This window comes from Populus euphratica, unplaced genomic scaffold (genome assembly GCF_000495115.2).
Source record: "Populus euphratica unplaced genomic scaffold, PopEup_1.0 scaffold338.1, whole genome shotgun sequence".
Lineage (NCBI taxonomy): Eukaryota > Viridiplantae > Streptophyta > Magnoliopsida > Malpighiales > Salicaceae > Populus > Populus euphratica.
Window position 1 is genome coordinate 30,527 of NW_011500228.1, and position 14,965 is coordinate 45,491.

General features: G+C 27.5%; 1 protein-coding gene across 1 annotated transcript; it reads right to left on the minus strand.

Moving 5' to 3' along the window:
* Positions 1–10,169: 10,169 nt before the first annotated feature.
* On the minus strand, positions 10,170–12,692 carry LOC105112412 (WUSCHEL-related homeobox 11-like). The gene is made up of 3 exons (XM_011008111.1): positions 12,140–12,692; positions 10,948–11,123; positions 10,170–10,224 (listed from the first exon to the last, which is right to left on the minus strand). The coding sequence occupies exons 1-3, from the start codon at positions 12,690–12,692 to the stop codon at positions 10,207–10,209; spliced, it is 747 nt and encodes a 248-aa protein (XP_011006413.1). The 3' UTR covers positions 10,170–10,206.
* Between the last annotated feature and the right edge of the window lie 2,273 nt (positions 12,693–14,965).

Consider the following 14,965-nt stretch of genomic DNA (forward strand, 5'->3'; position numbering starts at 1 on the left):
TAATAAGAGTTTATACTATACTTGTTTGACATACCATTAATGGAACCTCTAACCTTGACATTTGTTATTATCATTGTTTAATCCTTACATTAATATTCCATCTCAAAGTTCTCATCTTTTTCTTCTTCTTTTCCTTCTTTTTCTTTATTATTATTATTATTATTATTATTATTATTATTGTCATTGTTATTGTTATTATTGTTATTGTTGTTGTATTATTGTTATTTGTAATTTATACAATTTACCTCTTTGTGGTTTGACCTCGGTCTTGCCGGGTTATTTATTACTTCGACACTCTTGTACTTGGGAGAAGACATCAATCTTTTAGTCATGTCAATATCTATTTGAGAAATGCAGACTCTTAAGCCATTTGTAGACTAGTAGTTATGCGTTTTTATCTAATACGAAGCTTGCTCTTGTATTTTACTACCAATGACCTATCACATACCAACTCCATATTCTTACGGTTATATAACAATGCTACATCTAATCTAGCCTTGATGTTATGCTTTGTCTTCTCCATCACATCCATTACGGTATTGAAAATGTTTTCAAACACGTTCTTTTCAAAGTGCATAACGTCACAGTTATAGCGGAGAAGATTGGTTTTCCAATAAGAAAGCTCCCAAAAGATACTTTGCTTCACCTAATTATAGGTCAAACCAAAATTAGAAAACTTCTTCTTACCTGAATAGAGATCAAACACAATGTCACTCTACTATGACATAACATCATATAATTCTTCACTAGAAAGACGCGAGGGTGCAACATCCTTTTCAACTCTGTCAACAAAAAAATCATTTATATTCTTTCTATACCTGTGATTCGGTGGCAAAAAATGATAGTGATAATAAAAAAAGAAAGCTTCACCCTTTTTTACTAGTGTGAATGCCTTATTGTTCTCCATACAATATGGGCATGCTAGTTTTTCATGTGTGCTCTAACCAAAAACTATTCCATAAGCTGGGAAATTATTGATAGTCCACATCAAAATCATTCTCATAACAAAACTATATTTCCTTGAGATATTATATGTTAAAGCTATTGAGGACCATAATTGCGTCAACTTATTAATTAACGATCAAAGACAAACACCTATATTCTACTCCGGACTGCTTGGACCTAGTATGATCATAGATAAAAACATGAACTTCGGCCTCATATACATCACCGGTGGCAAGTTATAAACTGTTAGTATGATCGACTAACAAGAATAAGGAGCAACAAATAACCCAAATGGGTTGAATTCCTATATACACAACCCAAGATACATGTTCCTTGATTCAGCTGAAAAGTGAGGATGTACACTGTTAAAGTTTTTCCATACTTTGCTGTTAGAAGGATGTACCATCACTTCATCAATAGTGCAATGTGATTGGTGCCATGTCATGTACTTAACAATCCTTGGTGACATGAATAAACTTTGTAGTCTAGGAGTGATTATGAAGTATCTAAGTTTGTTATATGCTATATGAGTCTTTTCTCTGCCGGTTCTAGGTTTGTAACAGGAATGCCTACATATCATGCTCTCAGCCAACTCAACATTTTTAAGGTAGTATAACATGTAGAAGTTAGGGCGTATGTTAATTTTCTTATATCTTAAACCGAAGGGTTTTATTATGGACTTGACAGCATAGAAGTTCGCTTTTAGCATGTTCCCTTCAAGTAAGATGCTTCTTTCCCATTCGATAATCTTGTCATAACTAGCCTCACTTAACCCGTGATCTGACTTGATGGTGAACACCTGTGCTATGGATGATAATTTACTATTGTTTGTACAACCATCCCATAATAGTTTATCATAATCTTTCAATAGATCAAAAAGCCTTGTTGTATCTGTATTAGGTTCTTCTATGATTGGATATTTACTGAAATTACCTTCACTCATTCTTATTGCATCCATAACCATATTCATGTAAGGATTACTATTGTCATTTCTAACTTTATACAAGTTAGCACTAGAAGTTGACCCAACCACCTTTTCTATCATGCTCTCATTAGGAATAAATATTTCTACGTGTGCATACCAACACAGATAATCCTCCATGAACTATTTGGTTAGAAAATGCACTGTTACAACATCTTGATGGAGAAAATTTTTATTTTTACACTTCTTGCATAAACACCTAATACCACCATCAACAAAAATCCTCGAGATAGATGTTGTGAAATTAATAAAAACCTGAACCTCATTACAATAATCCATCATCCACAATCGTTAGGGTGAGTCTTTATATATTCATGAACGATCATTAATGACTTTTATTGAACCTCTATAAAATTATGACAACAACATGCATTAATTAATTAACTATGTTATGCAAATAAACATAACAAAAATATTGGTTTGCCCCAACATTATCCAATAAACTAAAAGAAAGCACTTACGTTAAATAATTATTATCAATTATCAACTATCAACGTCTATGCAAATTTAAACATATATAAAAATTATGAAAATCATAACTTTTCAATATAATTGATAAAAATTAAAATGGACCCATTAAACAAGCTATTATTTATTTTATCACAACATATCTAATTCAGTGTAATTCAAACAAAGTTTCAACAATTTACAAACAAATATAATTTGATAAAATCTAAAACAAAATATAACAACTACAAAATTGTACATTCATACTACAAGTTGTGTTGATAAATCACAATCAAATAAGTACATACGTTAACAAAATATATATACTAAAAAAATAATAAAATTCACATTTAAATGTTAAAACTAAAAATGATAGTTTTACTTACAAAAAATGATAAATTCCATAAGAATGGATGTTGTGACCATGTACAAAAGTATAGTAAACTTGAGTGCTTATGTTGAGAATATGGGAAGAGTTGAGATGGGTGGTTGGCTATAGTTTGGAAGGCAAGAGGTGGGATGAGAAAGAAGAAAGGGAAGAAGAAGGAGAAATAGAGAAAGAAAGGGTCAGCAGAATAGGTATATATTAGCTTTTATTGATGGAATCACCAACGAACACGTTCTATTGGTATACCCATCGGTGATTCCACTGGTGAATGTGTCATATCACTGTATGGAAATCCTAGTTTGAATCCCTCGAATCATCTGGAAAAAAAATCAATGTCATCACACCATTGTAACTTTCCAAAAAACTATATAATCAATTGGCGATACAGTCGGTATATACCGATGGATACATTCGTCGTTGTATATCAACAGTATTGCTAGCTGGTATTTACTGTTGGTAAATATCGACAAAAATAAAGATAAAATTATTTTTATCGGTAAAAAATATTAATAAAAAAGTTCTATCAATAATTTTATTAGTTTTCATTGATTTTCTGATAGTGGTCTCATTTTCTTTTGAAACTCATGTTTTACATATTTGTTTACATCTTTCTTCGTTTTAGGACATCGGTTTATGTGCTAGGTTTTTTCTTTTCTTTTTTCGGCTTGTAAAGACAAAACCTCTGTGATTTTTAACTAGCTCTAATATGCAATATAGAATTTCCAGTTGTGGTACTTCTGTTCTATGCAACAGGTGATCAATGTGTTCGGTTTTCCTTGAAAACTATCGCACGTATTGTGGAAATTATAAGCTGATTTTGCAGTTGCGTAATGATTAAAAGCAATCATTCAAGGACTTCATTGCAAAAAGCTTTTCATCACAAGGATTAAATTATAATTTTAGTTAAACTGAACTTATAGTGTTTGCTATACTTCACATGTAAAATAAAAAACTTCAAACAAAAAGATCAACCTTAAATAATATTTAAAATTAAGCACAAAATTCGTGAAAATTTCGTTAAAGTCTAGAATCAGAACACGATATGATAACATTAACTTCTGGAAGTTTTAGCTTTGATGATAACAAGGACTTGTGGAAGGTTTTTTAAATAGAGTTAAGATGCCTTGCATGTCCATGAGGTATGCAACGTTGTCATGCAAAAAATAGTATTTCATGATTTCTTAAATTAGAGGTGTGACAATTTAATGGTTTCGGACATTTCACTTGTTTTGATAATTATATATATGGATTAAAAAAATATTAATAATAAATAAAATAATATATTTAATTAAGTTTCCTATTATCTTTTTTTTCTTAATTAAGGGTATTATAAGTACTAGTGTGTGTATTAGTAATTACATAGTAATTTAGAGAATAAAAAAAAAAACCCTAGAGTAACTTACCCTCTATTTTGTTAGACAATCAAAACCAACATTAATAAAGAGATGGAGAGGAACATTAAGTATGAGATTGGATCTAGAGCCGAAATCTTTCTTTCTTTATTTATTTTATCAATTTAAGGAGTGTCTTATTTATCCTTACTTTTTAATTGAGTTTTTGCATGCATGTTAGATATATTAAAAAAAAATTATGATATTTGATTTTTAATCACTTTTAAGGAGTGATTATTATACTAATGGAGTCTTAGATTAATGGAAAGTCATTTGAAGTGAGTTTATATATTTTTAGTAAATTAATTTAAAATAATCATGAAATTAAGGAATTGGAAAAAATGATGAGTGGACTTTAGGCTACCGTAGTCTTCTCTTTTAATGAATGTTATGATCGAAGTTTGATATCTAATTATAATATGACATGATTTTTTTTATTTGATATGTTATTTTTATAAATTGTAATTGTGAATTTAGAGTTACGATAATTGGAGTAGGTTTTTTAAATCTATAATTTCTGAGTTATAAGAACATTTGTTTCTAGGCCTATTATCTGTTAATTAGAGAGTACAATTCATCCCGAATGTTTTATGATCCAATTTTTTTTTTTTTGTATTTAATATATTACCAAAGAATGTTTTATGTGTTTTTAATATTTTTTAACAACATTTATGATTTTATGAGAAATTATTTCTAATTATTGAAATTTGGTAGTTAATAATTGGAATTTATTTTGGAGAATGAATAGCTTTCATAGTCTAGTTTTAATCATTTTAATATTCTAATATCAGTTGTTGTTATGTAGAAATTAAATACATGGAAGGTATATGTTTTACATAATTATGTTTTGTATTTAATTATTAAAAATAAATATTTTATAAGTTAAACAAAAGAGTGTAATAACATAGTTCTAGTGTTGGGTGATTTTTGGAGAGGGTTTTATAGCCATTTCAAGCTAGTGATATATTTAAGATTTAATTAAATTAGGAATTAGAAACAATCTCATATATTGAATCGCATATTTGTGAGTATATAATTTATGGTGATTGCTATTGTTAGGTTGTTAAAAGTAATTGGTTGTCTCTAAGACTAATCATGGATTTGTGTAATAGGTAAGCAATTGTTTTTTTTATTTGGTAGGCTATTTTGAGTTAAAAAAATATATAGATTTATATGCTAAATGAGTTTTCTTTGTTAATTTTTTTATATAAATTAAGTGGATTAAACATGATAAATGATTTTTAAATAATGTTAAGTGTTTTGTGAAAGTATGTTTATGATTTGTTTTTATGAACTCATTCATGGATTGAATATAAATATGGATATGACTGACTATGCTTTGCATCTTGGAGGTTATATATTGGTATTTATAAACATGTCTATTTAAAATTTGATGTTTAATTATATAGAAAAATATAACTCATTATTATTATGGTTAGAGTAACCATGTTATGTGAACCTGACCTTTAGGAGTTATATATTGACACTTATAGACATGTGTATTTCAAATTTAATGCCTAATAATATGGAAAAATATGGTTCATTGTTACTATGGTTAGAGTGACCGTAGTTCTTTAACTCTGAATTTTACTTTGAATATTTTTATGCAATTCACGTTTATGTTTAAAATGACCATAACTCTGAATTTTACTTTGAATATGATAAGTATGATTCATAAATGTGCTTTTGACTTTTAAATCTTTAAATGTATGAATATTTTGGTATAACTAATGAATTAGTTTTAGAGCCTATTTGATATTATGATAACAGTTTCTTTTCAAAGTATTTTTTATTTAAAAATATATAAAATAATATTTTTATTTTAAATTTTATTTTTGACATCAGCACATAAAAAATAACCTAACTTGAAAAAAAACTAATTTGAAGTAAAATAATTTTCAATTTCTTTCAAAAGCTTTTTTACACCTCAAAAACAAGCACTGCCTTAGGCTATATATATTAGTAAGTTTTGATATGTTTGGTCTAGCTAAAAAAATTAACTATTATATACTAAGTGTGTGACACTTACCGGCTATTTATTTATTTCAAATGGCTTGGAAGAGGTTTAAAATATTAAATGATTGCTTCAGAAGTTTATAGTTGATTCTAAACTTCAATATTTCAATTATTAGATCTATTTATGATCTTATACTTGCAATGTATTTGGTTTTATTTGATTTTGATGTTAGATTACTTGAAGTGAGATGATTTATATTGAGTTTAGTTAATTTATGATTTAATATATCTTTTTAACCCAGTATTATTTTGATTATAATTTCTTAAATGTCGAAGAGGCATACAATGTTGTCACGCAAAAGGAGTATTTCATGATTGTTTGGTTAGGTGCTATACATGAGGATTTACTTTTCAAGTTATAATTTCCTTGAATCCTAATGTAAGATGTAGATATTTTTATTTAAAGCAATTAAGAACAATGATTATCTTTTTAGAGAGAGATGCCATAAAGGAAAGAATTTAGTCTTGGTACATAAAAATTGGTTAAAAAACCTAGGATATCTTATGTTGTATAAAATTTTATTAGAAAAACAAAAAATTATAGATCTTATAATAATGCATATAAAATCAGTTATTTTAACATTACAATGTGAGTTTCAAAATATAAGGGATTTACAATATACACACATGTGCATGCCTGCACACATTTGTTGATGTTTGTTCATGAATGATTTATGCATATCAAGTTCATTTCAGTTAATTTAAAATAGGTTTGGTTCGATTAATTTAATTAACTTAGATTCATAAATATATAATAAAAAAGCTTATAGGTTTGGTTCTAACCAAATACTTTTCATGTTTGATTCATTGCTTGTTTCAGTTTTTATGTTTTAAATTTTTTTAACACTTTTATCTATTGTTTTTATGGAGAGACTTAAAGTTAAAATATTTTTTTAAGTAAAATTAATTAGATATAAATATTTTTTATAAACCAACTTCAAAAGTATTGTTTGAATCTACATTTAGAAGTATTTCAAAATATGTTTGCCTTGAAAAAAAATATCAAATTTTAGTTTGATGTTTTTTTTCTAGTGCTTTTTAATAATTTTAATGTGCTGAAGTTTAAAAAAATAAAAAAATATTTTGATGTATTGTTTTTAAAAAAATACTTTTAAAAATATCTTATACCATAAAAACAAAAAAAAAAAAACAACAACATAGGAAGGAAGAAAGGAACACTCGTGAGCCATATTTCTTTTTAACAAACAACAAATAAAAAGAGAAAAAGAAAATGATCTCAAGTTTCCTACTAAACTGAATACCAATCATCAAAGACATCAAATCATCATCATTTAGGCACAAGATTGTCAATTCCATTCCATTTCGTTTGGAATGGCTAAAACATTTCATATGAATTAAAAAAATAAAACAAAATAAATAATTTTTATCTCATTTTAAATCTTGATTCGTTCCGGATTTTTCAGATAAATTTTAGACAGAATATTCCAGTTTCATTTCACATGTTCCATTTTAGGCTTGAAAAGCTATTAAATTAAACTCAAACTTCAACTTATTTTAACCAAAACAAATCATTAAAATACCATATAAATATTAATAACTCTATTTTCAACTACAAAAAATCTTTAATCAATCTAAAAATAAAAAAATCAAACAAAACAACAATAATAATAAATTTAAGGACCTTAATCTATTTTTTTTGGCGTGGTCAAATAACAAATTCATCTTCATTGAACTCCCCTCTCCTAATAAACCTTTATTGACACCAATATCTATTACATTCGTACCATTTCTATGGTTAAATAAAACATGAGTTGCATTTTTATTTTTTAATAAAATGTTAAGAGATCAAAAAATCATTCTTCATTAATATCATAATAAAAATATATGATTATAATATAAAAAGCACTGGAATATTTATTATTATCCTTAAAAAAAACATGATATTCTCGTGATATTGAATGAATAAATTGAAGGAAATTTAAAGGGGTGACAAACAAAAATTATAGTTTAATTAAGGGTTAAAAAAATGCTAATTGGGTAGTGTTTCGTGCGGTAATCTAATTATGACACTCAGATTCCAACTCCCTCTACCTTCATTCAAGAATTAATTACTGTAATATTTTGACATGAATGGCTTATGTGGCTTCACTTTATCTTTTAGAAGTGAAAAGTTCAGGTTTGATTTATATTTTTTTTGTTAAAACATTTCACATTCATAATATTTTGGTATTTTGTTTAAGTTGAATTATTTTAAGTTAAAGTTTTATTTAATCTTGACTATTTAAAAATATTTTAAATTTTAAAATTATATTTATTTGATATTGTGTTTATATTGTATAATTTATAAATAAGTTATCTTGAATTTGAATTATATTTTTTGAATTTATATATATATATATATATATATAATTCAACAAATATATATGAAAAATATAATCCTGAAATGGCACACTAAAATGCTCTAAAACTAAAATATTTTATTCTAATTGAAAAAATAAAACACCTACCAAAACAGAATTGACAACCTTGATTAGACATTCATTTGTTTATTTTCATGAAAAGTAAATCAATCAACAAAGATATACATTCAGCAAATAATTAGTAAGAGAAAAACTTGAGATGGACATCCATCTCTTCTCGGTGCTCAAAATTAATGAGTCAATCTAAACATTAGTTAGTGTGATGATATAAATTTATATAATTGGTTGAGGAATTTGCACATTTCATGCATATTAGGATTTAAATTGTAAGTCAAAGTGTACTAATATATCAGAATTCTTTAAATATTTAAAAAATTATAAGTAATTTTACTTAATATTTTGATGATTAATTTCTCAACTTTAGTGCTTAGCCTAAATGTTATGAACCAACCCATTAAATGCTTATTTGATCCTTTTGACCCTTACTTTGTAATAGATTCAATCAAGACATACAATGAATCCTATGGTGTTTTTATTTTGAACAGAAGTCCTATATTTGTTGTTAAAAATAAAACAGCAAGTGTAAGACTTTTACTCCTTATGCCATATTCCAAACTAAAATAAAAAAAATGTTGATGATAATGGATAAAAATGGATTTTTTTTTATGTTAGTGATTATTTAAAAGCTTATAAACTATATAATCCTAATACCAAAAAAATTATTATTAGTTGAGCTTCCTTTTTTTTTTTCAACAATAATAACAAGAAAGTGTCACCAATCATGATGAAAAATAATAATAAAAAATGCTTCCATAAGGTTTAATTTCTTTTTCATAAATCTTGATTTATTTATTTATTTAGATTAATGGAAGGCGTAATGGACCTTATCTTATTTTTCATAATGTTTGAATTTGAGAATTTCAATTAAAAGTCTTAATTGTTGGATGATACCCTTGAGGGCCTCGTATATATCCTTCTTGTAATTGTTCCTAAATACTTGCATTAAGGTACTTTATGATTTCTTATTTCTTTTCTTTTATATTTACAATTTGTCAGACATAATGTGTCCTTCTAACAAATCTTGATTTGTTTGCAGGTTTATCCTTGTTGTAGGTGATACTCCTCCGTAAAGTTTATTTACTTAAACAGATGGTGCTGGTCGATCTTCGAATGAGCTATAAAACTTTAAATTATGCAAAAATAGGACTTCAATCCACGACCAAATCTTTAGCAATTCTTTTAGCTCTTATGGTTTCTTTACAATTTAAGCTTGTTAGCAGCTAGTCTCGTAGCTTCGTGAACTTTGTTAAGTTGCGACAGGACAAAAACCACTAAACTGGATTTAGAGAAGAGAGCATAGTCATTAGAGAATTAAAAAAAAAGAAAAGAAATTTCGATCTACATTCTCACTCATATGCATTATATATAGTGGGTTTGGGATGATTCCTGTGAAACAAGGGGAAAAATAGTTTAAAACCAAAATATAAGTGAAAAGAAGCCAAATGAAGACAACATAATTAATTAAATGCTAATTAGTAGATAATTTTTTGGGTTTTTCTATCGTCCATCATAGTAAAATATTGGTCCTAAAACATCTGCTTTGCACACCAACATGCAGAGGAAGCTCCCATTTCTTGATGCAGCTTTAATAACGATTTAGGTTGATCTTGAAACCTGTGGCAAAAAGGTTACCTCATGAAGTATCCAAGAAAAAAAAAAAAAGGAGGAAGAAAAAAGGAATACATAATAGAAAGAGAGAGCGAAGGAACTCTCTTTACATAATTTAAAATTCGTTAATGGACATTACTAAACATTGCTTGGCAACCCTAATGACAACCTTGAAATAATATTTTACTGCAATTGCTAACTGTAAACAGTACTTATAACCTTAATGGACATTGTACTTCTTATTATACAAAATGAAGTTCACGCGGAGAGATCAGAGCTATCATGGAAATCCAAAAATTCTCTCCTACCTATGTTAAACAAAATAATAATAATAATAAGAAAAAAAACAAACAAAGGGGAGGGAACAATTAACTAAATTTGAACATGAGAGAGTTGTTACTAATTAAATGGTTAGCTGGAAATTGCTTTGTAGCAGGTTCCTATATATATATATATATTAAAAAAAACAATAGAATTAAATTTTCAAAGATATAGTTTAACTAATAAAATTTTAAATTTATTTTTTAAAAATTATTAATTCAAATTTCAGATTATTAAAGGTTTATAATTATTAATTTTAAAGTCTATAAAATTAACGCATACAAGATAGCTTGAATATCCATATTAATTTAAATAAAAAAACAATACAATTGAGGTAAAAAGAAAGAAGAAGAAGGAGAAGGGATGGAAGAAATGCACGGATAAAAGGTTCGCTGCAGAGATGTTTACCAGGAAATAGCTTTCACCATGGTGCAAGATTTGCGCTGAGAACCCATCTTCATTAGTGGGAACAGGCACTCCAGAGGAATGCACCAGCATTACATCTTGACCAAACATTGCTTTCACGTCAAGTGGCACCCGAGGAACTTCTGTTGGAACCCCATTGATGAAGATTGTGATGAATCCTGAACAATAGAGAGGATATATTCTTAGAACATTTCCCAACTCTTTCCTAGCTTTCAGAGCTCCATTCTAGTAATTAACTGAGCACATGATCACGTTTATATGTTTACCCTCTCTCTTTTTTTTAAGTTCGAAAGGGGAAAAAATCAGGAGCCTCTCAAACCATGCAAATTTAGAATATATCGAGAATTTATAAGGAGGAAGAGGGAGAGGAGATAAGAATGAACGGCATGTTTGTTCCAAAAGAAAGAAAGGAAAGAAATAAAGTTGAATTTCTCAATAAGTATTATTATTTGTATTTAAAAATATATTAAAATTTTATTTTTTTATTTTTTTTATTTTTCACATCATCAAATCAAAAAAATTATAGAATATTAAAAAATTAATTAAAAAAAAAATCGACTGCCGACTCGCAGTGTCAAAGAACCCTTGAAGATTTTGTAATAAATCTTGGCGTTTCGCAACAAAAAAATAAATTAAATTTGCAAAGGACACTGAATAATTTTGAAGCCCTCGAAAGTTAAGATTTCATGTGGAATTTTACCAGGTACTGCAAGAGAATCAGGAAGAGGGGGACCATTATTTTTCTCGGACAAGTACAACAAGTCTTTCAAAGAGTAAATCATACAGCAACAGTCATATCATTAAAAAATTTCTATCTAGTTTATTCCATTTCTGTACCACTCTTGTGCACTGAATTAATTAACATAAACATAAGTGATAAAAACTCTATGAATTTTAAATAGGGTTGCAAAAAAAATTTCCTCTACACAACTTTCTGAGACGATAACATGTATGCATAATACATAAAGAAAGATCTCACCCATCTTCAGAAAGTAAAAAAAAAAAGACAATTTGCATTGAAGAAAGAAATTGGATATAGAGCGTACTGAGGAGACATGGGATTAGCTACTGATAGAGGAACTCTTTTTGAACAAGTCTGGTGGCTTCCATTTTGGAAAATACGAAATTAAAAAAGAAAGGAAAGAACGAAAAAGTTACACAGCCTTGCACTTACCAGCAGTTTGGTAATGCAAACTAGAAGTCTCTGATGGGCTTGAAATTGAAGTTACACCAGAGGTTTGCTCCAATTCTTGAAAACCCATCTGGTTAGAGAAAGAAAACAAACTCTCTACACCATGATCTTCATCAACAACTCCACAAGAAGAAGAGGAACCAACAAGATAAGAAGATGGAGAATTTGCAAACCCATTAGAAGTGCCACCACCTTCGTATTGAATTACACCACCGCTATCGTATGCCCGTTGATTATTTCTTTGATATCCTGCAAGAAGACTAGCTTGCATCTGGCGTTGCCGGCGGCGAGATCTTGATCGTCGGTTTTGGAACCAGTAGAAAACATTTGCATCAGCAACAGAGCCAAATTTTTCAAGAAGTTTCCTTATTCTCACAGTTTCATTTTTTGGTGGATTTACCATTCCACTGTTAAAGATGGACTCAAGTATCAATATTTGCTCTGGCTTTGGAGTCCACCTTGACCTCACTGGCTCACTTCTTTCAGTTCCATGGTTGCTTGGACTATGATGGTCTTGGCCTTGATTATCTTCCATAGTGTGAAATGAAGAAAATAAATGTTTGTCGATACAAAAAATAAATAAAAAAATTTAACAATAATATAGGAGAAAAGGAAAGTACATAAGCACAAGGCAGAATGCATAGAGAGGTGAGGCTATATATATAAAGGGGTGAACCGGTAGGAATGTTATTTTGGGAATTTACGTGATCAACCTTGGTTTGACTGGACTTCAGTGATTGAATTTACAACTTTACCTAGTTTAGAAAATGTTATGCTAATCTTTCTCTTCCAAGTCAACCGCCCAACTTTGTTTATTGAGACATATATTCAGTGGTCAAAGAGAGATCCATTGTAGGATTTAATTAGTTAGAAGCAATGTTTTTTTTTTAAATAATATAAATTATATTTTAAAATTTTATTTAATAATTTAAGTTATTAAATTAAAATAAATTTTTAACATAATATCAAAGTTTTAATGCGATCATGAATTTAAATTTTATAATTTTTATTTATATGATAAACATTAAATATAAGAGAATATAAGTTTATAGAAGTTTTAAGTTTAAAAAAAAATTTATTTAAAAAAATAAATTAAAAAATAATATAAATTATATTTTAAAATTTGATTTAATAATTTAAATTATTAAATAAATTTTTTTTTGATAAGATGTAATCTCTTCAAATTATTATAATATAGATGGTTATAATTATGGTTCCAACAGCAGAAGTTTAAAAAATTGTTTACATTAATTTATTAATATAACACATTATGTAATAAAATATCATCAATATTTGATATTACATGTTGTATGACAATTTTGCCATCAATTTAAAAGGGTAAAAATTCAAATCCTTTTCCTCACAAATGGTATTGTTTGTAATTCTGATTCTACACGACGAGATAACCTTCAACAATATAATATCATTAGTATAAACTATTATAATGGTCTGTGCTGATGTTTTTCAAAAAATATATTTAAGTTACAATTTTTTAATTTTTTTAATTAAATTATATATGTATTTTGATATTCTTTCTATTCCCATGATCACTTATATAATTTAATTTTCTATTTTATTAGTAGTTATAAATCTAAAAATTTAAATTATAAAGTAAAGTTTTAAGATATAATTTATATTATTTTTAAATATATGTTTTTAAGTAAAAATTTTTTAAACTTAAAATTTATACGTATTTAATTATTTTTTATTTAATTTTTATTAAATAAATAAAAATATTAAAATTTAAAATTATAAACATTTAATCATCACAATTCTAATATTATATTAAAAAATATATTTTAATTTAAAAATTTAAATTAATAAATAAATATTAAAATATAATTTATATGATTTGATAAGGATTAAATATACATCAACAAATAAACATGGTTGCATGGGAAAATCTCTCAAAGGAGTGGTCAAAACGGTAATGTTAATGGTAGACAAGAAAAGTTGGCTAGGGTTTTCAACTTGGCAAGAGCATGTGCAGGCATGCATGGGAAGTTGAGTCCAGAGAATTATTTAATCGGAAAATGAGAGGAAGGATCCAAATAGACGGTCAAGAAACTGTGCAATAATTTATTGACAATGACGTATGAGGAAACATGGCTTACTCACTGAGTCCTCTCCTCTCCTGACCTCTCTTTTTTATATTAAACGAGAGGAAGGAAAGCGGTGACAAAAGTTGGCTGATACATCGAACACTTTTATACGTGTATCAAAATGTCTGCAACATGTAATGCTTTTATATTCATATTCTATTACTGCGTTTACATGTAACGAAACTTCAGGAACCGACTGCTTATGCTGTCTCAGACGAGGTTTCCTCCGTCCTGCAGGCTTTTCCTTTGTTTATAGGGATTCTGGTCATATGCATACACATATATTAATGGGATTGCTAATTATCGAGGGTGATGATCATTCTTAATTATATCTTTAATATGTGGTTAATTAATAGCCATATAATTATATCAACATTAATCATTGTGTTTACGTATGGGGCCGCCTGTTGTAGTTGATATTTACTCTATTTATCATCAGCAGATGATAATAGATGGGGAAGTTCTCATGCTAATGCGGTTAATTATGAACGCAGCTTATATAAGTATATATATATATATATCATTATTTGGCTCTATGTGCATCAAGTTTCTGTGGGCGTGTTTTTTTGTCATGGACTTCAATCTACCAAGCGATTTTTTTCATTGTTGTTGAATTACTGTAACCATCAGGTTAACAGTTTAAAAAATATATAAAATATGTGCATCTAGTTGAATCTTTGTTTTTTTATAAAAACAAATCTAAATA